General features: G+C 40.6%; 1 protein-coding gene and 1 long non-coding RNA gene across 3 annotated transcripts in view; both read left to right on the top strand.

The window, feature by feature from the left end:
- The window catches only part of LOC127756533 (O-methyltransferase ZRP4-like), a 42,032-nt gene extending 38,700 nt beyond the window's left edge, over window positions 1-3,332 (top strand). The window contains exons 1-2 of one of the 2 annotated variants that reach the window (XM_052281880.1): window positions 41-879; window positions 2,802-3,332. In XM_052281880.1, the coding sequence (XP_052137840.1) occupies window positions 76-879; window positions 2,802-3,101 (1,104 nt within the window). In that variant the 5' untranslated portion in view covers window positions 41-75 and the 3' untranslated portion in view covers window positions 3,102-3,332. Of the gene's footprint in view, window positions 1-40; window positions 880-2,801 lie in introns of those variants that run through there. The other variant, XM_052281879.1, reaches the window with a different exon arrangement.
- Window positions 3,333-5,962: 2,630 nt separating this feature from the next.
- Window positions 5,963-7,793, top strand: LOC127756537 (uncharacterized). The gene is made up of 3 exons (XR_008013238.1): window positions 5,963-6,082; window positions 6,167-6,485; window positions 6,713-7,793. It is a non-coding gene; the product is annotated as an uncharacterized LOC127756537 (long non-coding RNA).
- The last annotated feature ends 18,048 nt before the right edge of the window (window positions 7,794-25,841 follow it).

Raw genomic sequence — 25,841 nt, 5'->3', positions numbered from 1 at the left:
TCTACTTATATATATGATGTGCCCCCTCTGTCCTTGATCATATTCAAATCCAAAGTAGAAGATAGAGGCAGTGTCATGGCGTCCATTCAGAGCAACGAGCGCGGGGCTGGATTGCTCGATGCTCAGCTCGACCTCTACGTGAACACCTTGGCCGTCATCAAATCCGTGGCCCTCAAGGCCGCCATGGACCTCGGCATCGCCGACGCCATCCACCACCACGGCGGCGCCGCCACCCTGCCCCAGATAGTCACCAGGGTCACGTCCCTGCACCCGTCCAAGATCCCGTGCCTGCGCCGCCTCATGCGCGTGCTCACCCTCACCGGCGTCTTCGCCGTCGAGAAGCCGGCGCCGGTAGCCGCCACCGACGAGCCGCCCGTCTACGCGCTCACGCCGGCGTCCCGCCTCCTCCTCGTCGGCTCCGGGAACCACCACCAGCAGGCGCCCATCATGTCGTTTCTGCTCCACCCGAGCTTCATCGCCCCCTTCCTCCGGATCAGCGACTGGCTCCAGCGCGAGCTGCCGGGCCCGTGCATCTTTGAGCACACCCATGGCCGGAGCATGTGGGAGATGGCCGACGACGACGCGGCCTTCAACAAGGTCGTCAACGACGCGATGGTCTCCGACAGCCGCCTGGTGATGGATGTCGTCGTCAGGGAGCACGGCGAGGTGTTCCGCGGGATCAGCTCGCTGGTGGACGTCGCCGGGGGCCACGGCACGGCGGCGCGGGCCATCGCCGAGGCGTTCCCGGAGGTGAGATGCACCGTGCTGGACCTCCCCCACGTCGTCGCCGGGGCTCCCGTTGGCGCCGGCCCCGGCGTGGAGTACGTCGCCGGCGACATGTTCGAGAGCGTCCCACCGGCAAACGCTGTCTTCCTCAAGGTATAATGTTAATGGCGTCCTAATTCTCACTCTCAACTGTTACGTTTTGTTCTGATCTTGTTGTCACGTGCTATGCATGGAGTTGGCCTAACATGCATGCATGTCAAATGGCAATTGAATTAGCCGAGCCACTTACTTCTGCCTTACTGTTTGACGACTAGATGGTATTTGCTATCTCATGACAATAATTAGCCAAAAACACGAGCACTCGTATCGAGTAGTAGACATGATCCACAGTAATATAGATAAGCTACATGTTAGCATAATAAATAATACGTACTACTGCAATCTGCATATAAGAATGAAGATGAATTTATATACATCATTGTCACTGTCTAGAGACTGAATCGAACCAAACGCGCCCGGAGGCCATAATAATACGTGGCAAAAGTACCCCATAGTCAAAGTTTAACTTCGATATGATCACAAGACAAATCATGTCTAAGTGCCGTTTAACGAACTAAGATTATTTCAGTAGCTCTAAATCATGCCATGCAGGTCGGTAATAAATATTTACTTCCGTACTGCACTAGTAATAATATTAATAATATTTTTACTAGCAATACAGTTATACAATAAACACTGGGCGTGCTATATATATATATAGTAGTCTTACAGACTATTATACCATGTATTTGTGTTCATGTAGCTCTTTTTATAAGCTGTTAGGAAACAAAAAAAAATGTTCACAGTTTAAAGAATATAGAAATTACAAGTATACCATTACTGGAGAGAAACCATCTTTCGTGGGTTGGTCAAAATCAACAATAGTCCCGGTTCAACTAAAAACCGTTTAGTCCCAATTTAAAAGTGCAAGGGGACTATATGATGTTTAGTCTCGGATGGTAAATCTTTAGTCCCGGTTCTATTTATGTGAGACGATGTCAGGGCGCCCAGGATATTTAGAGATAACTAGAGACTTGATTTCCTCATCCGACTTAGATTTCCTCATCCTCTTCTCTCACTCATCCTCTTCTCGACTTAGATTTCCTCATCATCTTGTCTCGCTGAGATTTTTAGTTCCGAGACCAGATCGAGATCTCCCTTCTCCAAGCCTCTTCTCTCGTTGTCTCTCTTACTCTCTCTCTCGCTCTCTCACAGCGGGCTCGACAAGAGAAGCGACGGCGACCGGGTTGGGGAGGCACCGGGAGAAGCGGCGGCAACCGCCGGGCGGGGGCTGCGGCGGCCAGGCTGCGGACTAAAGATGGGTACCTTTAGTTCCGGATTCGCAATCCCGGTTGCATAACCAGGACTATATATGGGGGTTACGAACCGAGATTAAAAACACTTTCTCCAGCAGAGTGCCTTGAATCCATTCTACTACTCTACCTTCCCATCAATGTTGGACTCTACAAAAATAATTAGCAAATCCAAAGTTGTGGATACTTTAGGAACCAATTATTATCTTTCATGATTTATATAATTCAAGATAAAAATTGTTAAGCACCGTGCTACTTGTTGTGGACTCTCAATTGGTATCCTTGTTAATGAATAACCAATTTTTGAAGTGTTAATTGGCAAATCGTGTCTATCACGACTCATATTATTATTAAAAAAAAATAAGTTGCGATTGATGTCTGCTAATTACGTAATCTTAGTTATTATTTATAACTAATTTCATAAATCGAAACTAACAATTACAAAGCATAACTCAGCTTGGAGGGCCAATTTTTATTGCTTCAATTACGTAATTTTTCTAGAAAAATCGAAATAACATAAATATGAAGTCATTCCGGTCTTATATTCTGAATTTAATTATTGTATTAATTTGATCATACCGAAAATTCGAGATCAGTAATTGACAGTTTGTAATTAGCATGGTGTTTTTTTTAACCTAAGCCATAATTTGTAATTTCTAAATAGAACAGAGTGTTATTTATTTACCTCGTGACTCTCTCATTATGTTTGCTATATATATTCAGTGGATTATGCATGACTGGGGCGATGATGAATGTGTCAAGATACTAAAGAACTGCAAGAAAGCCATTCCATCTAGAGATGCTGGAGGAAAGGTCATAATCGTAGACATGGTGGTCGGAGTAGGGCCACCTGATCAAAAGCGTTTAGAGATGCAGACCATGTTTGATGCATACATGATGCTTATCAATGGTGTTGAGCGAGACGAGCAAGAGTGGAAGAAGGTTTTCGTCGAAGCCGGGTTCAGTGACTACAAGATCATGCCAGTTCTAGGCTCCAGGTCAATCATTGAGGTTTACCCTTAAAAAAGACAATGATTATTGCCAAGTATCAGTATAGAGACACTTTTGAAATATCTTTACAATACTATAGAGGCATTTTAAAAAATGCCTAATAAGTTCCTTACGGTGAATTGTCTCTATAAATGAAGAGACATTTTGTAAAATGTCTTTCTAGAGACATTAAATTGTACCACAACCATATGAAAAACTAGTATAAAATAAAATAAAATAAAATATTTTCCCCGCTTTTGCCAATCATTGAACTCATGATCGATTACACAAATCATTCTTATCTTCAAGGCACTAACCAAGTCAACCCCACTCATTACTTGTATGTTTCTGCCTTGAGTTACTTATATTAGTTATTTAGTATATATTTTTATTCTAAGAAGTTTCTTTACAAAGTTTAAAGTGTCTCAAGAAAATGCCTTTATATATCAGGCACAATTTAAAGTGCCGAAAGAATGCCTCTACAAGATAAAATCTAATAAAATGCGCTGAAAATATTTCTAAAGTGTCTCTAGAGTAAAACTTTTCTAGACAATTTTTAAAGTACCTCTGTAAAGTGTCTATACACTATAAAACTCCTGATCTAAGAGGCAATTTATAAAGCGCCTCTACAAAAAGTGTTATATGGTGTCTTTGTTGTAGTGTCTGGAGCATGTCTATTAATTTGTTACTGGTGAGCCTTGGAATAAGCGTGTGCAAGCTCAGTTGTGTTCTGAAATTGTGACGCAACCAAATAATTATGTGTGTGTCGAACTACTTTATGTATACGTGCCACTTTCTTATTTGTCATTTGTAATTTCTCGGGATCGATCCCTATTTACCTTGGACATCTCAATGATATCTGGGCCTATATCCACCTGTCATTAACGAAAGACGTAGCAAATACTACATAAAAAAATGGTGCAAAACAGCAGTCATCTGCATGCCCTAAGTTCAGAGGGGTGGGGGGAGGGGGACTGGGGAGTCACATGGCCAGTTGTGTAAACTTATTACGGAGTATTAGACAGCGTCCTAAAATGGCTGCTTGTAAAATATTTCGATTTTCACGAGCGACTATCCTAGAATGTCACTCATGATATAGTGTTTATATTATTAGAAGTGACCAACGTAAGGAATAACCTGTGAGAATGATTTTATTTTTTATTAGCGGCCATCCTAAGAGTCCACTCGTGATAGTGGATATCTTTAGAGGTGGCCAACTTAAGTAACTGCATGTAAAAATCGATGTAATTACCAGGGGCTCTAACTATTAACCCATAAAAATTTGCGAAATTGGGCGCCCTCCCACCACACCAACTACACATATAACCTAACGTGGCCAGCACATGCACTACTTTTATCCTATCTTCTTTCATCTCTCACTTTTTTTTCCTCTTCAATCACATATAGCACTTGTTCATTACATAACTTCAAATGATCTATTTTTACATATTACTTTTTAATTTGTAACCCAATTATACCATTGTGTTTGTTATAATTATATCATTACAGAAGATTTAACTTGATTATATTCAAATGAAAAAAAATAAACATGTTTCAACCATTGAAATTTGATGTTTCACGTGTGGGAAGAGAATATTTCAACTGGAATTCGACTATGTTGTATATTTTAAGTTTTTATGTTGCAACAGTCTTTTGTTTAATGTTGCATACCATGTTATTTATATGTTTCAATAAGTATTTTGTGATGTTTCACTCATTTATTTATAAATGTTGCACGTAGTGCTCTTGGGTTGTTTTAGTAAATATTTTCTAATGTTTCAATATATATAATTCGATGTTTCATGTGTAATATAAACAATATTTAGTGAGGAATATATTTTTTTAACCCAAGATATAGACATGGGAGATCTTATTATAAAAATTTGATTGTAACGAATACAATAGTATGATCTGATCATATATTTGATAAATAATCTAAGAGCAAAAGCCATTTAAAGTTACACCATACAACATTCTCAACAATTTGACCAAACTCAATGAAATAAGATGTAGCTCATGTATAAGGTTTGTCAAAATTAATGATCAACATATGACTTTGGTAGGAATAAAGCATCATTGAGAAGTTATACATTTTTTTCTCATAAAAATTCCCAAATACTCAACACATAAGAGCAAAGTTCCATTTATCTAGCCATCTCTTATTCGTCAATTACTTAGATAAGCTGTATTCCTATGAATGTATCTTCACAAGGAACAAGTAATATGCGAAGAATAAAGAGTATGCAAATCATTTCAAGTAGGGATGCAAGCAGGGCGGACAAGGGGGCTTTTTTTGCCCGCTTATCTCACTTCTAGTTTATTATTTCTTCTAAATTTTGAACTACCATGTGAGAAATACACTAGCAAGTGGGTTTTTATGCGCGTAGTGGGACTACCCACTTGCATCCCTAATTTCAAGGAAAATCATATACTCTAGTTAGAGCATCCTAGTTTATTTTAATCTTTGAGTTTAATTTTCCAGATATTTTTCAACAGTAAAAACCATTTAAACTCCAAATTCAGGGAGGTTCAGTGAGGAATTGTGCAAACCATTGTTCAGGGGTGGTTCGGCTGACCACTCCTTAGTCCAGATTGCTTTATCTTTTCTTGTGTGGTTCCCAGATCATGGTCTAGCATAGATATGGGGAATCTCATTTGCTTACGTGATTGGAAGCCTGCGAGATTTCCCCCGCACTGTACCTAGATTAGAGTGAAAACCTTTGCCTTTGTACCTAGATTTACCCCAAACTTGCCTTTGCATGCCTTTCCCCCGCAACAAAAGAGTGAAAGCAAAAGGACTACTGGGGATTACAATGGAAATAAATGAAAGTAAATGAAATGAAACTTAACTTGTGTCTTTATCTTATTGGAGGATTAGAAGGAGGCCTCCTGGGGACGCGAAGGCTAGGTAGTGGTGCGCAACCCATGGGTCGAATGAACAAGTTGTTCGGTTGAACCCTGGAGGGCTCCCTTCTTCCTCAGCTCGGGAGTCAAGTTAACTGGGCTTGGTAAAGGTGTCAAAATCGACTAAATTTACCATGTGTAATTTTATATTTTGGTTTTCGACCAATTCTAAGAAAACTTTTAAACGATGACAGTTTGCTTTGAAGATTGTCTCTGTCGTCTTGAAGCATGACTACTCCATGTGAAGAAGTGTCAATGATGGTGAATGGTCCGATCCATTTGCTTTGAAGTTCTCCGTGCCCGAAGAGTTTCACACTGGAATTGAACAGCATCACTTTATCTCCTGCCTTGAACTCCTTCCCTTTTATTATCTTACCATGCTGTTGATGTTTTAGGTCATGACTACGGTATTTGCATGCTATGGGGATCGTTGGTACCAGAGTATACGCGAGATTGAAGTAAAAGAGACAAAGACAAGGATTTTTATACAGGTTCAAGCCCCTTCATAGGAAGGTAGCATCCCTACCCCTGTTGGCCAACGGTGTTGCTCTTTATTCATCTGAATCACACAAGTACAATATTTGGGATAACCTATGATGAGGACACAACTAGGTCGGATATAACCATGACTACCTTATGTATTAATCAATCAAAGGTCCATATGTTCTGTATTAGATTTAGTTGTTATATATTTGAACAAACATTGCTCCATAATGAGTTTAGTGTGTTTTTGCTTGCAGAGGTACTTGCTTGGGCGAAAGAAAAGAGACCGAGTGTATGGAATGCAATGGATAATTAAAGAAGTTGATTGGGGACCAAACCAAGACCTTCTCCAAGTCCACTTCCATCTCACCACGTCACTTTTGGTCCATAGAAGAAAGAGATAAAGTTCTACACGTTTTAGATTTGGATTCGGGCCTCCTGACAGCATCAACTTCAAACAGACCTAGCCGCTGATCTAGAAGGAATTTCGGGGCCCACGAGTACTTGATGGAAAGCTTATGAAGTCTACTTTCATATGGTTTGGTCTCACGTCAAAATTCCTGCCAAGCTGTCAGGAATCTGCAAAACAAACCACGTACCTCATACAGTCCGAATCTGATTTGGGTTTTGGGCATTGTAATTGTGTCGTGGGCTAAGCCCAATGGGTGTGCTCTCTAGGGCAACCCTAGGATGTCCCTAATCATATTTATTCAGTAGCCGTCATAGTTTAGAGTCAGGTTTTACTTAGATTAATCTGTCAAGAACAGTTTCGCCCCTAGATCGGTTTGTAGAACCCCAAATTTGAGGGCTTAATCATTCATATGCAATTGTGTTGCAATTTATTTTGTTCTTGCTTATGTTCGTCAATTCGCATGCAGGGATTAACATTCTCGATGAGGTCAACCGGATTTCGGCACTGTTGATAGCCAGAGGAGACGTGGTGCTGCGATTGCGGGGCTCAAGAGCTTGTTCGTTCAGAAGCCGGATCGAGTTGTGTAGCGACTCCACCAAATCGACTGCTTATCAATAACTACCAGAAGATCGGGGCTTAGCATCCTCATCAACCTATCTAGTTGTCGTCGACTTGGTGATATGGATCACTAACACATAGTCGATGACAGGGTAGTTTTCCTCATCGAATATGGACTTGGCGATGGGGGCCGAATTATCGACCCCAAATGGCCACCAGCATTATTGTGGATCGGGGGTGCAATGGCCATCCGCTTGCGAAAATAAAACTTCGCAGCCAGAGCCTTAACCTATTCGCTGCGAAGATTATGGATTATCGCAGCCGTACAGCAGAAAAGATAGGTAACAGTAAAATATTTTATAATTCACATTTTCTAAGTATATATGGTTTGCAGTCATATTTCTAATTAATTTCATACGGAGTATTTACTTGAGGTGAGTATGCCTGATACTAGGAGCCAGCTAATATCATGCGCACGATTATTGTGGGCGTACCCACATGATAGCATGATACATATGCCAAAATTACTGTAAACCAGCCGAAGAAGTCAAAAGTAGTAACAAATTTTCTTAATTTCCAAATAAACAATATATATGTGTATGATTCACGGAATGTGATGGAACGTTGCTTTCCAAACATTGTTTGCTAATATATATAGGTCGCTTCATGATGCTTTCCGTGCAATTATATATTGGACGAGGAAAGTCCAATATTTCAGCTGATGCAGCTGAAAAGCATGTATAGCAGTTGTCCAAGCAATGTCACTTCGTCCACGGTTCGATAGAACACCATTGCTTAATTCATAATATTTGTTGTTTTCCTTTTTCTGATTAAAATTCTTTTCATGAACTTCCGATATATATACTAATAAATGAAAAGCAAATAAATGATCCACTTAATTGTTGGGTTTTAAATTTATTCTTTTTATTCTGCTTTCTTATTTTCTTTGAAAATGAATTTAATTAGAAATAAGATTGCCACTAAATAATATAATTAATTACTATGTGTGGAGTGCCATAGACCAAAGTTTATGATCGCTGTTTGAATTAGTATAGTTTTGTCACGTGAATTCTAATTATCGAGAATATGTTTTTATGTTATGAATTACAGTATATTTGTTTAATAGTATGGTTTGCATTTCCTGATTAACCAAACATATATAGATCCAAATATCATGTGTATTCAACAGAAATATTTTGGTTTGCTTAGTTTCGTTCTTTGACAATCCAAATCACCTCACGCTTCTCCTTCACAGTAGATGACTCATCCCTCTGCTCATGATCAAAATCTCTCGAACTATCACTTTCTCTCTCTCTCTCCTCCAGTATAAACCATGCTGCCACTGCCAAATACTCTCTCCGTTTCAAAATGTTTGACACCGTTGACTTTTTAGCACATGTTTGATCGTTTGTCTTATTAAAAAAATTTTATGAAATATGTAAAACTATATGTGTACATAAAAATATATTTAACAATGAATCGAATGATATGAAAAGAATAAATAATTACTTAAGTTTTTTAATAAGACAAATGGTCAAACATGTACTAAAAAATTAACGGTGTCAAATATTTTGAAACGAGGGAGTATATATATTCCATCGTCAACCAATGTAAAACAAACCTCTATAATACCCAAGCAATATATATTTCATTTCCCCCATCCTTCTATCCCTAGTGCTTACTAATCTCAAGACGGCATGTTTGCCGGCTGCCGATTGGATCACGTGTCCTTTTTCCCTTAGCAGATATAAATGCTCGATGGAAATCATCCAACAATAGAAAAATCACATACTCCCTCCGTCCCAAAAAAAGTAAACACTGGGTTTGCGTATCCAACTTTAAAACATGATTAATGATTTGTGCGTGACTTCTCTTTTTAATTTTTTTCATTATTTTTTCAAATAAGACGGATGGTCAAACATTGGGCATGGATACCAAGGTTTGTCTTTTTTTTTTGTTGGGACGGAGGGAGCAGGTTACAAATCATGCGACACATGCAGAAATAGCGAAGTCGTGCGACACATGCAGAAATAGCGAAGTTGTTGTGCTTCTAGATTTTTGGTCATGCACGCACGGTCGGTCTCACGCGGTCATGCTGCCCTTCTAGATTACAAATCATGATTATCACGCGCCTACACACGCATGAGCCAAAGGCCTGCTGCAAGAGCAGCTCACCAAACAAACTACTAGTAGCACTTTTGTCCACTCTGGTCCATGGGTTGAGCCTAGCTAGCTTTGCCGTGAGGAAAGAAAAAAAGAAGAGAAATAATCTTTGATAGTTGTAAATAAAGAAACAAACCACCAAAAAAAAAAGGTAAAGATCAATTAGACAACGTGAGAAAAATTAGATCAAAGCATATATATGAAGGATATATTGAGGATGTCCCCATCAGGAGAAAAAGCGATAGCAATACCCTATAACAAACCCAACGTTTTTCAGCTGGGAAGTGATGCATGCCATCGCTTACACTCAATGATGCCGATCGCGTTAAAAAGCTTTACCAATCGATAAGATGATCTTACTAGTGCGACACCAAAATGATCTTAATTACTAGCGCAATACTACATAATTAAATACATATATATAGCAATTGTTATTATATTGTACTTATCAATGAGGGAACAATGGGATGCATAAACGACCGAAATGTGTCGATGGGGGTGGGGTATGATTGTGATGACAACCTTCTACTCTAAAATATCAACATCAACCAACAGGGATTCTTTTCCATTTGATGGTTAATATCTAGCACCACTCTTTTTAAAATCATCTTCATCCATTTTTTAGTACAAAACTTCTACATCAAATCCTTTCATAAGCTTGAAATTAAAAAGAACTCATTAGATAACACACGGGCTATAAAAAAAGCATGCACGACTACTTTCCAGTATTAAAGCTAACTAGAAAAGTAAACCCGCGCATTTGTGCCGGTATGTATTTTAGATTGCGTTTGAAAAACTTATATAGACGGAATATCAACCAAATGACACCTGTCATATTTCTAAAGCACTATTTCGCCATAAATTTTCTTCATCATCATTACTTCGATACTATTTGTTAGCTTTAAAAATATATAATATTTTAATACATTGCTATAAATAATTTATAATTATTGATCAATTTTGGGAGGTGGATTTTTCTTAAAGATAATTAAAGGGTGTTGTGATTTCGCATAAGATGTATCCATAATACTGACATACTTATAACAAACATGGGTTTTTAACTGTAAATTTATTACATAAATAATCTAACAACATAAACTTACACTACCACAGAAACAATTTATTACGTAAATAATCTAACAACATAAACTTACACTACCATAGAAACATGGATAGGTACCGCTTGGGAATCCGTCATAGGTATCCGATTTCCCATTTGGCACCTAGGAAGCGGCACAGATGCAGAAAATCAAAGGTGCTGGTTCCAAAACCGGGACCTTAGAGAGGTTTTAGAATCCAAAAAAAGGCATCGAGTAGCTCCCATTCACCCCGCCCAGAACACATCGAAGAACATTCAAGAACATCCAAGAACGCATGAACATGAACATCAAGCATATTCTTCCCAACCATTGGAAACCATCGAAACTACTAATCCCCATCAAGAACACAACTACAAAAAACACATCAAGAACAAATAGATAGCACAAAGGGCCGCCACTCGATACCACCGTTGTTGCCGCCGCCTCCTCTCGTGCGCTGCCACCTGCCGCCTCCTCGTGTGGGGAGGGTGCTTCCGCCTACCACCGCCTCCCCTCTCGCCAGATCTAGCGGAGCGGAAGACGCTGCCGCCGCTGCCGAGCCGAGAAAGAGGAATGCGCGTGAGAGAGAGAGCGCGCGTGTTAGATAGAGAGTGAGAGGAGAGCGAGAGACTCTCGGTCTTATCCGCGAGAGAGAGAGAGGGGCACCTAGCCCTCTCAACCTTATCCGCTCAAGACCACCGATCGGTTCGGCTCGATTTTTTAGTGTCGGTTTTTAATTAACCGACACTTATTTTAAATTAAAGTTGTTAGTTTTTGTTAAAAAAAAGATGCCTAGCTATATTATAGAAAACCGACACCTACAGTCTATTAAAGGTGGCAGTTTTTTTGTATTTTCAACCTGCAGAGATAGGAAATGGTATATAGGTGCCGGTTTTATCACTTCCATCACCTATAACGCCGATCTCTATGTGTCTTTTTAGTAGTGTGATCAAATCATATATGTATGATTTAGTTACTATATAAATAATCTAACAGCATAAGCATATTAGAATACTTTTATGATTTAAATGCTATAGTTGCCTAAATGTTTTTTACGTAAATTATGCTTTCTATTAGAAGAAGGAAAATAGGAAAGATAAATAGATAATAGAATGAAAAGAGAAGAATGGGAACAGGAGCGTACAGAGTTCATATGTATACGTGCATCCGCAAGAATAGAGTGGGGCCCAATTTAGAGTTAGATTAGGATGGGTGGATTACTTTTTTTTCTACATCTAATCTAATGGTCAAAAAGGATGGGCCCACCTATTTAAATGAAAATCAAGGGTTAGATGTTTCTTTGCCACGTGGCAGCTTAGGAGCGCCTGTAGAGTGCCATGTGGCATCACGAACTTTCATGACACTTCATCATTCGAAACCCTCTCGTATTACGTGTGTATCTCACAGGTGGATTTAAAAAACCCAATGAGTTTGAAAAACCAAAGACAGTTACTTACAGAAGCGGAAGAAGAAGGATAGAAGAAATAAAGTATTTTCTACTACTCTACCCCCTCGTAGCTTGACAGTTCCTCCCCAACCAGGGGGCCAGTTGCCAGCAATCCAGTTTCATGTGAAGCTGCTGGGGGTCCAAACGAGCTAGTTGCTTTTATTCGTCCTATAAGTGCTTCCACAAGCGAGTCAATAGGCTTTCCATAAACATGGGAAAATTGGCAAAAAGGCATCCAAGCTATGAGCAATACTAAAAGCTGCAACTCGTCTGCTATTCCGATCTTCCTCTGATTCAAGTGCTACCAGTTCCTTCTTCAACTCCAGAGCATTCTAAATTCATAATTCGAACTGATCAGCGCAGTCTCGTGCATAACATATGAGCGTTTGTATGAAGTTTAATGGACTTTTAGTATATAATAGATATATAGATTTCAGCCCATGCATGCTAGTATCACTTTGTACCTAAAAACCAAACAAAGAAAACTGAAAGGTGAGGATCACGACACTCAGCAAGAACAATTTGGAACTACAAAATATACTTATATTCAATAGATAAAGAAGAAGCTGCAAACTCTTCCTTTTCTTTGGAGTATGTCACCAGATTGCAGTAGTTCTATCCTGGGTAGACATGAATATACACTCGACTTCATGAAATAGTAGTTCCCATCAAATAGTAATTTTTGGATAGACATTAATTCAAATAGTAGTTTTCATTTTGGACAATCGTCAATACATCATAATATTTGCCAGCAAAGCCAAGTATGCAGGGCCAATACTTACCCATAGAAATAAGAAACCATAATTAATCAGTACGTACATAATCGCATGAATTTGATAGAAATAAAACAATCATATGAAAACAAACCATCCATCACACCTACAGTTCGTGATATACCCGGCTGAACCTTGTGATAACTCGGCATCAGACTCATAGGATGGGAACCATCCAAACCTAAAGAACAAAATACACTCAAATTCTAACAAACGTAATGCTAGTAAATAAATACTGCCACTTATTCTTCCAATAAACTTTTAAACCGAAAATCTAGAATTTTGAATAAACCGGCGAAAAAACTTGGCCCCACTACTTTAATTGTAATATTTGAACCACATACGGTACGAAAAGGAGGGGTTCGAGACGACGTGACTGGGATGGCGATCACGAAGGCGATTCTGAGGGCGTCACCATGGGAGGTCACTCCTCCGCCATGGCAGGAGGAAGCTTGGGCCACGCCATTGAGGGAGCGCGGGGAGACTTCACAAGCCCAGTCCTGTAGCGTTGGGCCTCTACCAAGTGTGGAGGTGGGCGTGGAGGTTGCTGCTACGCGTCGAGACGAGAACGCAACCACGAGGCGTCGATCTGGGTGGTCGATGCGCGATTTGCTCCCGAAGCGTGTGGATGAATCTAGAAATTGTGAGAAGTGGTTCTGGATTCCTTGGGGTTACACGTTCTCGCCACACCTAGGGTTTCCAGCTACCAGGGCGGAGGTTGAGAGATTCGGAGGTGGCGCGAGGCGGATCTGGAGGGTGCCGGAGAGGAGGATTGACAGGCGCTCTTTCGCGGAGGTGGTTCGGGGAGTTCCTATGGAGAGAAGGTTTCCGGCTCAATGCTCTGATCAGTGGCAGACTAACAAGAGGAAAGCAGTGGAAGAGGGAGCCGGGAGCTGGGGGGATCGGGTGGAGTCGGAGCGTGAGGAAGAGGACCTCCGTGGTCGCTTGCTTGCTCAATACCCTCGCCGTGACGGGCGATGGAGACCTGAAGAGCACCTGGAGGGTGGAGGAAGATGGCGGCCTAATGAGCGCCGTGATGGTGGTCGAACCTGGCAAGGGGAAAAAGCCAGACCGTGGCAAGGCGATCCGATAGAGGGTCTGGAGGGGAAGATATTTGAAAAATCTAAGAAGGATGTAGGAGCTGATGGGGGAAGAAGCAATGAACGTGAAGAACCAATCAAATGTTTCAACTGTGGTGACTTTGGACATCATCAAGCAAGGTGTGTAAAACCTCCCCTGTGCTACACTTGCAAAAAACCTGGTCATCTCTCTTCTAATTGTCCGACACATGGGGGGAATGCAATTCCGCTTGTTGTTCTGAAGGTAAAATTAAATTTCAAAGGGTATGGGGTGAATGAACAAGGTTTTTACAGTATGAAATTAGCTGTTCCTGAGGTTGGGGGGAGTAAGAAAGTCTGTAGAGGGATTTTGTCTGTGATCAAAGGAAGAGGTACAGTGCAGAAGGTGGAAACTGAACTTATTTCTCTGTTTAAGGGGGTCAAATGGGAGTGGAAGGTCAAACAATTAAATGAGAATGATTTCTTAATTGACTTTCCCAATAATGATGCAAGGAGTAAAATGACACTGGTTAAGAGTTTTGACTTTGACAAATTCCCTATCAAGGCTAGTGTCACAGAATCAAGGATGACAGACTCTGCAGTAGATGAGTTGTACTTTGTGTGGGTAAGAATGTTTGGTCTTCCTGATTTTGCTAGATCTGAGGATTCCGTTTCAACTGTATCTAAGTTAGTAGGTGAATTGGATGAGATCGATGCTAGTACCATCAGTAAGGGAGATTTTGTAAGAATGAGGGTGGGATGTTTGGATCCTTTTGCTGTCAATTGCTCTGTCATCATATACGTCAATAGTATCGGATACAAGATAAGATGGGAGGTGGAAAGGGACTCGTTGAAAGGTTCTGATCTGATTCCTGCTGGGGGGGCTGATGATGATGACTTTGATGACAAAGGGGATGGTGGGCATAAAAACAATGACTCAGATAAGACCAACCAGGATCAGGTCAGGGGGAACTCACAACAACAAGACAAAAAAGAGGAAAAGGGACCAAAATTATCTCAGTCTGCCCCTCCTGCTAGTAGGGGGAAGGGAGTGGTTATGGGAGTTGATGATGTTCAGGGATTGTTGGAAGAGGAAAGTACCAAGACATCTCCAGTAGAGGTACAGACAGCTAACTAGGGCATTGAGAACATCAAACTTATGACTGACAAAGGGTTTCAGTCTCAAGAACAATCTCTAGTGGTGTGGCAGGCTGAAGGGATTTCCTCACAACCTGAAGCTGATATTGACTCCCAGCTTGAAGAAGAGGGGTATAACCTGGACAAAATGATGGATTTGGATTTACAGAAGGGTTTTGTAAATCCAGTCCTGGAAGATGACAGTGGGGAAAGATGTGATATCCCAACTGATTCTGACATTGAAAAAATGAGAGCCGAGGAGGAAGATATAAAAGATGACAGTCTGTTTCAGCTTGGGGGGATCAATCTGTAACTGAAAAAGAGGAGGGGTGTCTATTCCAAGAGGTAAAAAAGAAGAAAGGTAAAAAAGAGGTGGCTCCAGCACAAAGGCAGAGTTTGAGGGTGAGAGACAAGGATGTACCAGTTCAACTAAGGGCAGAAATAAGGAAGTCCAGAGTCAATCTCAATCCAGGTATGGCAAATTCTTACGCTCTTTTCAATTCTGTTGATAAAAATACTTTGATAAAAATTGCAGATGCTAGTAATATTGACTTGGGGAGCAATGAAAAAGATGTTTTGATAAACTTGAGTGCAATTTGTGCTAGAGAGCTAGCCCAAGCTGCTCTGTTTGAGGCTGAACAGAGGAAGGAAATTACAGTGGAATCTGTAACAGAAGAGGTAGTGGGGGATAAAGAGTCTATGGTTCTAGCAGAGGGGGACTGTTCATCTGAAAAGGATGAAACTGAGCACTGCATGATAGAGGATTTTTTGGGAGATGATTTAATAAGGAAAAAGAATCAAGGAAGGAGCCAGGGGGGCTCAGGGCAGATAAAGAAGACGGGGAGGGGGAGACCAAGATCCAAAACATGAGGATACTCTTTTGGAATATTAGGGGATTAGGGGTTGCAGGGAGGCAAAGAAAATTGAGAGAGCTGGTGTTTGAGCACAAAGTTGATATTGTGTGTCTGCAAGAGACCATTAAGCAGGAGTTTTCTGAGAGGGAGTTAAGGGGTCTTTTGGGGGATCAATATGAGTGGAGGTATTTGGCAACTGTGGGGCACTCTGTGGGGATTCTAACAGGGATTAGAGATCTGCTGTTTGAAATTATTGATTGGAACCAGGGACAATATTACTTGAGTATTATTTTGAAAGATAGGAAAGATGGATTTCATTGGGAATGTGTCAATGTGTATGGGCCAGCACATCAAGTTCACAGAGAGGCCTTTTTAATGGAATTAGGGGATAGACTGAAGCTAGCTGTGTACCCTATCTTGGCTTGTGGGGATTTCAATCTATACAGATTCTGTACAGACAAATCAAACGGGGTTTTGGACTCTCAGAGGATGGATGCTTTTAATAGGTTTGTGGATGAATGTGAATTACAGGAGTTCTATAGAGCTGGGCGGAGCTTCACATGGACTAATAATCAAAGTAATCCTATAAGAGTGGTGTTGGATAGAGTTTTTGCATCTGCAAGGTAGGAACAGAAACACCCACTTACTCATGTCACATCTCTGTTAAGAGTGGGCTCAGACCACAGTCCCATTCTGGTTGACACCAGGGATGATGAGAGGTTGAGAAATGATGCTTTTAAATTTGAAATGGGTAGGTTCCACCAACAGGGGTTCAAGGAGCAGCTAACCAGTGTTATGCCAAGAATATTGCAAAAAAAGGTGCTAGACTACTGGCATGTTTTAATGCCTTTGTTAAGAAGGTGGCTAAGGGGCTAGAGTGCTAACCTAAATAGTGAGCAGAAAAAAAGGAAGAAAGATTTAGAAAAGAAGTTAGAACTGATCGACAGAAGGGCAGATGATAGGGAGCTATTTGAGCAAGAATGGGCAAAGAGATATGAGATTGAAAATGAGTTGGAAGGTATTTATGCACAAGAAGAATTATGGTGGCAAAAGAGGTGTGGAGAAACTTGGTTATTAAAAGGGGACACAAACACCTCCTTTTTCCACAGATCTGCTAATGGGAGGAAAAGGAAGAGTCTAATCTTCCAACTTCAGAATGGTGATGAAACTTTAACTGACAAAGAACAGATTAAACATCACATTTATGGATACTATAAAGATTTGTTTGGTAAAGGAGACCACTGTGATGTTCATCTGACAAATAATGCTTGGGGGGACAATCTCAGACTGAGCAATGAGGAAAGGGAACGAATGATCAGACCTTTCTCTATGGCAGAACTTGAAAAGGTGGTTAAAACTATGAAAGCAAATACTGCTCCAGGGCCCGATGGGTTCCCTATTAGTTTTTATAAACAGCTTCGGAGCCACTTTGGGGGTTTGATAAAGGAAATGTTGGACGATTTCCACAGAGGGGATTTTGATATTGATAGGATCAACTATGGGGTCATAACTCTTCTGCCAAAAATTAAGGATGCTAATATTATTAAACAATATAGACCTATATGTCTTCAAAATGTGATTCTGAAGATTCTGACAAAAGCAGTGATAGTAAGGGTGTCTGAAGTGGCAGATGGGATAATAAGCTGGTCTTAGACAGCTTTCATTCCTGGGAGAAATATTCTAGATGGATGTGTGATTCTTCATGAGGTCATGCATGAAATTAAGAGGAAAAATTTATCAGGGGTTGTTTTCAAGATAGATTTTGAAAAAGCGTATGATAGGGTCAAGTGGGAGTTTCTGTATGAGGTTCTGCAAAAGAAGAATTTTTACCCAATTATGATCAATTGGATTAAGAAGATCAATGAAGGGGGGAAAGTTAGTATCAACATTAATGGGGAGCAAGGGCCTTTTTTCAAAACTTTCAGAGGGCTGAGGCAGGGAGACCCCTTGTCCCCCCTGCTCTTTCATTTAGTTGGGGATGCATTGGCTCTAATTCTTGACAAAGCTAAAGAAAGTGGGTTTTTGAAGGGTTTAGTTCCAGACTTAGTGCCTGGGGGATCACTCACTTACAATATGCTGACGACACCATTTTATTTGCTCAAGTGTCTGATCAAAACATTTTAACTCTGAAATTTCTGTTATTCTGTTTTGAAGAAATGTCGGGGATTAAAATAAATTACCAGAAAAGTGAGGTCTATGTGTTGGGGGTGAATATAGAAGAGGAGCAAAGGATAGCTGATTTGCTAAATTGTAAAGTGGGGAAGATGCCCTTCACTTATTTGGGTCTGCCAATGAGTGTGGAAAAAATCATTTTGAAAGACTTCCTTCAGATTTGCTAGAAAGTGGAAAGAAGAATGCAAACCTGGAAAAGTGGATATCTCTCTTATGGGGGCAGAGAGATTAAGATTAACACTTGCTTGTCTAGTGTACCTATGTATGCTATGGGGTTTTACTTCCTCCCTGAGGGTTTCCATGTCAAAATAGACTTTGCTAGGAGTAAGTTCTACTGGCAAGGTGTGGGAGAGAAAAAGAAATATCACATGATCAAGTGGGAAGCGTTGTGCAGGCCTAAAGATTTTGGGGGGATGGGCTTTGTGGATACCAGACTTATGAACATTTGTCTCCTCAGTAAGTGGATTATGAGGCTGGAAGGGGGAGACAAGGACATGTGCCTTGAGGTACTTAGAAAAAAAATACATGAGGGGCAGTTTCTTTCAAATTTCTGAGGTTGGTGGGTCTCAATTTTGGAAGGGACTGCATCAATGTAAAAAGCATCTTGAAAAGCTTATTGAGAGGAAGGTTCATGATGGGAGTAGGGTGGATTTCTGGGGGATGTTTGGTGTGGAAATGTCCCACTAAGGGTGTACTTCCATAACCTTTATGAGATAAGTCTGCAGCAAAAAGCTACTGTGAGGGAGATTTGGGATGGGGGTGGCTGGAACTTAACCTTTAGAAGGACCTTGAATGCTGAAAGATCTGAAGAAATGCGAGAGTTACAGAGTTTGTTACAGTCTATTAACCTGGATGGGGGGCAGGATGAAGTAATCTGGCCTTTTACTAAACAAAAGATTTTCACCGCTAAATCAATGTACAGATTGCTAACCTTTGGGGGGGTCAGGGATAATGAAATGTGGGCTGTTTGGAAAAGTAAAGTTCTCTAAAAATTAGACATTTCCTCTACTTGGTGGGAAAAGGGAGACTTCCTTGTGCTGTGTAGCTCGTTAAGAGGAAGTGGAAGGGTGGAAATGAATTCTGCAAGTTATGTACACATAGGGAGACTACTAATCACATTTTATTTGGGTGTTCTCTTGCTGTTTTTGCCTGGTGTGTTGTGAAGGAAGCTTTGCTTTTAAAAAACAGGCCTACTTCTTTCTGGGAGTGTACTGGTGTAGTGTGGGATAGGGGGAAAAAAGAGCTTGGATGGTGTTATTGGCTAGTTTTTGCTAGGGGTTGTGGCTTACTAGATATGACTGGGTCTTTAAGGATATTTTGATCTCCTCTCCTTTGCAGGTGGTTTACAGATCTATCTCGCTGGCCCAAAAGTGGAAGGTGCTGCTAACAGAAGATGATCGTAAAGTTTTAGAGGACTGGTGTGCAGCCATTTTGGATAAGTTGAAGCAAGTGAGACATTTGGTGCTTCCTGAAGATATCTAGTTTCGGCCGTAAGACTGTTGTAGCCTCTGGTTTGCTTTAAGGTGCTGGTAGGGTGTTATGGCGCCTGGTACTTTCCTTTTGTTAGGGGTTTAGTCTGAGTACTGGCAGCTATATGGCAGCTATATATAAGCTGGAAGCCCCAGCGGTTCATGTGTTTTTTCCTTTTTTCTGAACCTTTCAGACTATGTTAGGTTTCTTTCGGCCTTCTCCCAAAGGTCGGATCAAAGTAATATTTGATCTGCTCTAAAAAAAAAAAACCAAACTTAGCAAATAATAATACCTTGCATATGTACTGAAAATTATCTGCAGCTTTCATATTAAGTGAAAAATCCAATTTTATTTCCAACCATCTCAGATTTAAGTAAAAGAAATCAGCTGCACCGCTAGAAAAATATCGACGAGACCTAAGACTTTTGTGTACAGCACAAAACATAACTTCTAATGGATTAATACCACTATTTCAGTCTACCTAGAAAATTAAAATCGATCTATGGCAACAAAATTATAAGTAAAATTAGAAGTAGCAAGGAACTAGTTTTAGTTTACCCTTGCGGCCATTATAATCCGGTAAATCTTTCATTGTCCTCAACCTTCCCTGCTTCTGCTCCTCTGTTTTTGTCAGCAGCAGTGCGTAGAGCAGTCAACAGACGACTAGCCAATCAGCTGGGAAGGCAGCAGCTAGCAGTATAGTTGCCCATTCGGGCGGCCCGGCCCGGCACGGCCCAGGCATGGCCATGCTCGGGCCAAAATCTGTCGGGCCGGCACGGCCGGCCAACACACCGGGCCGTGCCGTGCCGGCCCATGGACTGTACCACGGCCGAGGCACGGCCCACCAGCAGTCGGGCAACGATTGCCATGCTGGGTAACGTTCGACAACAGGCAGCACAGCAAATCAGCATAGCAACATACTAGCGTCTGGCCTCGCCACCCGTGAACACCGTCGACATCACAGCCAATTTCAGTTCTATAGGTTTTTTCCACGTTCAACGGTTGCTGGTGAGCACCGTTTTGCCACGATGTTACTGCTGTGCTCCTGCTGTCTTATAGTGCTTCATCAGCGAGCTTTGCATGGTTAGAAAGTTGTTTGTTGCTGGGCCACATGAAGGATGTTGGTTGCTTCTTGACTCTTGTGCTGCAGTTGAAGCATTTTTATGTTGTTGATTTTGATATGTTTGCAGAAAAAAAACCTATATTTCGGTTCAACCACTCAAGTGATTTCTTTATAATCAGAATATCAGGGAAGATTTGCCTTAGATGATCTAAAGTAGTATTTATTTTTTATTTCAAATTAAAGGACATTAAACTGATGATTTGATAAAATGGAACAAATAGTGCAAGATCTAGGAAGGACTGATCCCCCTGTTCATAATAAAAAAAAAATCCATCAAGCACTATTCCTCCCAATATAAACAATGCTGTCACAACCAAATACAATGCCTCTGCTGATAGATTTCGTCATCCTTCGGATCGAGCAGTTAGAGCTTCTAATATTGAAGATAATTTCAGTCCTATAGCGTTTTTCCATGTGCGATGGTTGCTGGTGGCCATCCATCTACACTATGTACTCCCTCCGTATTTTAACGTACGACGCCGTTGACTTTTTGATAAACGTTTGATCTTTCGTCTTATTTAAAAAATTTATATAATTATAATTTATTTTATTGTGATTTGATTTATCATCAAATGATTTTTAAGCATGACATAAGTATTTTTATATTTATATAAAAATTTTAAATAAGACGAGTGGTGAAACGTTAATTAAAAAGTCAACGGCGTCATATACATCGCTGGTGGTTCTCCTGCTGCCATATAATGCTTCACCAGGATGTGCTAAGCCATGAGTCGTCACTGAGCTTTTGCATGGTTGGCAAGTTGCTCGTTGCCAGACCACATGCTAGCTATTGGCTGCCACTTGTGCTTGACTGGTGCATTTTCAAGGTGTTGGTTTAATTTTTTTTAAGAAAACCTTATCTTGTTTTCAATGTCTCAATTAGTTTCATTAAAATTCAGAACACCAGCAAAGATGACCTTGGGTGTGGAGATGGCCTTGGATGACTTGCATGAGTAAGAATATGATAGAAAATAGCCTTCGTTTTTTATAAAATAAAGTAAGTCGACATGGGATTAAACTGTTAATTTAACCGTAAAGAACAAAATCGCGCAAGCTTTATTTTTTATGTTGTGTGTCTAATTTAGTTATAAATTTTTATAAAGTGATATATGATAACACAACCTATATTGTCACTTTTTGCTTAAGTAATTGGTATCCGTTTGGATGTCATGCAAAATGATCCAAATGACGAGAAACTTGTGGCGGACATGCTTGTTTTGTTTCACTATATTGACCTAATGAAGCAACACAATAAATAATACATACAACACCAAATACATTAATTTTCGCCAAATGTCTAATTTTAGATGCAATTTTATTCGAGAATTTCATAGGATATTATGGTTATTATTTTCGGAATGTTCTCTCCTAAATTTAAAACATAATGCTCTGGTATTGCCCATAATTCGACAAGTGCTAGGAATGGAGGTAAGGTCATCTACAAATCAATTAATAGATTTTATGGTTGTTAACTAAAGAAGTCAAGTTTGGCGACATGGAAGAGAGAGGGGAGATGAGAGAAACATCAATGTTAAGCTTAAGGGCATGTACAATCGTCATATATAGGGGCTCTTAGCTTTTCTAGTTAGAAATATTTGCTCACTTATAAAAGAGAAAAAAAGGAAAGACAAAATGTCCTTATTACTGTCAACAACGACTCTTACCCTCTACAAAATGGAAATATGGTTAGATGACGGTGAAAAATAAGGAAAAAATAGTAATAAAAATATTTTATAGTTAGTGGTTAGAGTCTTTATCGTAGCTCAACTATGTAAGTATAGAGTCTCCAAGTAACCTTGTTTTTTTCTAATAACTCTATAATTGAAAATACGTTAACAACAGCTTAATTAACATCGACTCTTAGTGTTTATTAAATTGAAGTTTGATGCATGAGGAAGGATAAAGAAGAGAGAGGTAACAGAAAAATTGCTAGAGCATCTGTCGTCTCAACTCTTATATGAGGATAATCTCTGTGTAGACTAAAAGTATATATCAGCCTTATCTTAATAAATACTAGCAATGGAAATAGAATCCGACACATAAATATCTTAATAGGTGACAGGGATATGCCTCGTCATCTGAAATATCTGGGACCTTTAGGAGATGTGAGTTGAAACAGAGATGGACCGTTGGATCATTTGGAGTGGAGTCCAACCAGGAGGCTTCCAGACCAGGTCCCAATGCAGATTACTAATAAAGTAATAAGGGAGCGTAGCAGAGTAATGCCTAAAGCAGGGGATTAAAAAAATCTCATCAGATGTTTTTTTCAGCTTTATCACTTTAATAATCAATCTATTTACATCTATACATGTACAATACAATAGGCTACAAGTAACAAGTTCTTCGTATCAACGTCGGAAAAATACCATTCAAATTATGATAGACTTTGCAAGCTATATATGTTATAAATATTGTTAGTATTCTCTCTAGGATCACCTAGGTTTACATCTAGTCGGGTTGGTTCTATTTGATTGAATGATTGAAGAATAATAGAGATTAAGGGAAAACGGTTAGGGATGTGACCGGTTGACGTTGGATGAGGAGGAAGTGCCGGCCATCGTCGCTGTCGTCGCTCGGCTTGACGAGGACGGTGGTCGTAGTAGTGGAAATCGTAGGCGACGATGAGGCGTGGCGCGGCGGTGGCATCTTCCCATCACTGGCTGCGCCCCCTCTCGATCGGATTAGGGTTTGTGGGTGGAGTTGGCGCTGGCAACGAACCTCATGTCGTGCGCCGCCCTAGCCTCCACCCCTCTTTATATGGCGCATGGTGACGGGGGCCCACCAGCCATTGGGCTGGGCGCCCCTGATCAGGGCGTGGGTCAAGGCCCCCTTGAGCCGTTGGGCTCAAGGGGAGGGTGATCGATCTAACATTCTCCCCCTTAATCTCACTATTTCTTTTAGCCTTTTTCTATTCCATCACAGATTTGCACATAGAGCATGTTTCATCGTCACGGTCAATCACCGATGGATTCGACAATCACTATACACATCTCTATTCAAATATTGATACTTTAACTTTTGGGCCCTGTTGTCCAGGATTCATAAGGCTTCCCTTAAACCCATGCCGACTACATGTTCCTTGAACACGTTGGGTGAGAGGCCTTTCACGAGCGGATCCGCGAGCATCCTTTCTGTTCTAATGTGCTCGAGACTAATTGTTTAATCCGAGACTTTGTCCTTCACAACATAGTACTTTATGTCAATCTGTTTGTCAGCACCACTTAACTGATTGTTGTGAGCGTACATAACTGCGGGTTCGTTATCGCAGTATAACTTTAGTGGTTTCTCAATACTATCAACCACCTTTAAACCGGGTATGAACTTCTTTAGCCAGTTCACCTGCCCAGTGGCCTCATAGCATGCTATAAACTTGGCATACATAGTAGACCCTGCAGTGATAGTCTGTTTTGAGCTTTTCGATGAAATAGCTCCTCCTGCCAGGGTGAACACGTATCCCGATGTTGACTTTGTATTATCTTTTGCAAAGTCAGAATCTGAATACCCCACTATCTGGAGCGATTCTGATCTTCTGTAATACAGCATGAGGCCTTTAGTTCCTTGCAAATAGCGCAAGACTTTCTTTACCAATTTCCAGTGCTCTGGGCCTAGATTACTCTGAAATCTACCAAGTAACCTGGTAACAAATGCTAAATCAGGGCGTGTGCACACTTGCGCGTACTGAAGGCTTCCCACAGCTGACGCATATGGCTTTGTTTTCATTTCATTGAGCTCATACTGATTTGTGGGACATTGTCATGCCCCATACTTTTCCGCTTTGACTATAAGAGCAGGTGAAGCACTGCATCTGTACATGTTGAATTTCTTCAACACCTTTTCTATATATGTCTTTTGATAAAGTCCCAATGCATACTTTGTTCTATCTCAGTGAATCTCTATGCCCAAAACATATGAAGCCTCACCGAGGTCTTTCATGTCAAAGTTTGAGGACAAGGATTTCTTTGTTTCCTGCAGTAGACTGACATCACTACTAGATAGTAGAATGTCATCCACATACAGAATTAGGAAAATGAATCTCCCATTCTTAAATTTTGAATAAATACAGTTGTCCTCGACATTCTCTTGAAACCCAAATTTCTTTATAGTCCCATCAACTTCAAGTACCACTGTCTCGAAGCTTGCTTTAATCCATAAATGGATCTCTTTAGACGGCATCCCATATTTTTGTTCCCTTTCATGACAAAACCTTTCGGTTGTGCCATGTATACTTTTTCCTCTAAATCTCCATTTAGAAATGCCGTTTTTACATCCATCTGATGTAATTCCAAATCATAATGTGCCACCAGTGCCATTATTATCCTAAAGGAATCTTTACAATAGACTGGAGAAAATGTCTCATTGTAATCAATCCCTTCTCGTTGCGTGAAGCCTTTTGCGACAAGTCGCGCCATCAAATTTTCTATATTCCCTCTGGAGTCATATTTAGTTTTGTAGACCCATTTACAGCATACTGTTTTGGCTCCTTTAGGAATTTCTTCCAAATCCCAAACATCGTTTAGTTTCATTGTTTCATTTCATCTTTCATTGCTTCCAACCATTCAGATGAGCGAGCGCTTCTCATGGCCTCTTCATATGAGGTGGGATCAGCCTCCATATGCGACGCTTCTATATTATAAACTTGATAGTCATCACGGATAGCCGATCTTTTGACTATTTCAGACCTTCTAGGGGCCTGCTGTTCCGGCACATTATCTGTTTGAGGCTGTTGCAGCTCCTCTGGTGTGGCAATAATTTCTGTTGAATCCTGTAGAACTAAGTTCCTCATTTTCATTCATTGTTGCCATAGGAGAGGTAACAATAGGTGTTGGTACCGCAACATCATGCATTGCAGGCACAACATCAGCAAGTAGAGAGAAGAAAGGCTCTTGAATCGACGGAGCAGGTACAGACACCCGCCTCTCCTCAAGATCAATTTCTCGAACTACCTAGCTCCCCCTAATCATTTCGTCTTCCAAGAAGTCATTTTGTCTTCCAAGAAGACAGCGTGTCTCGTTTCTACAAACTTTGTATAAATGTTTGGACAGTAGAAACGATAACCCTTTGATCTTTTAGGATAGCCAAAAAAATGGCAACTTATTGTCCTGGGATCTAGTTTCCCAAGGTTTGGGTTAAATACTTTAGC

Source organism: Oryza glaberrima, chromosome 12, assembly GCF_000147395.1.
Source record: "Oryza glaberrima chromosome 12, OglaRS2, whole genome shotgun sequence".
In the NCBI taxonomy this organism is placed as follows: Eukaryota; Viridiplantae; Streptophyta; class Magnoliopsida; order Poales; family Poaceae; genus Oryza; species Oryza glaberrima.
The sequence above is the reverse complement of the archived record's forward strand: the minus strand, read 5'-3'. Positions and strand labels throughout refer to the sequence as shown.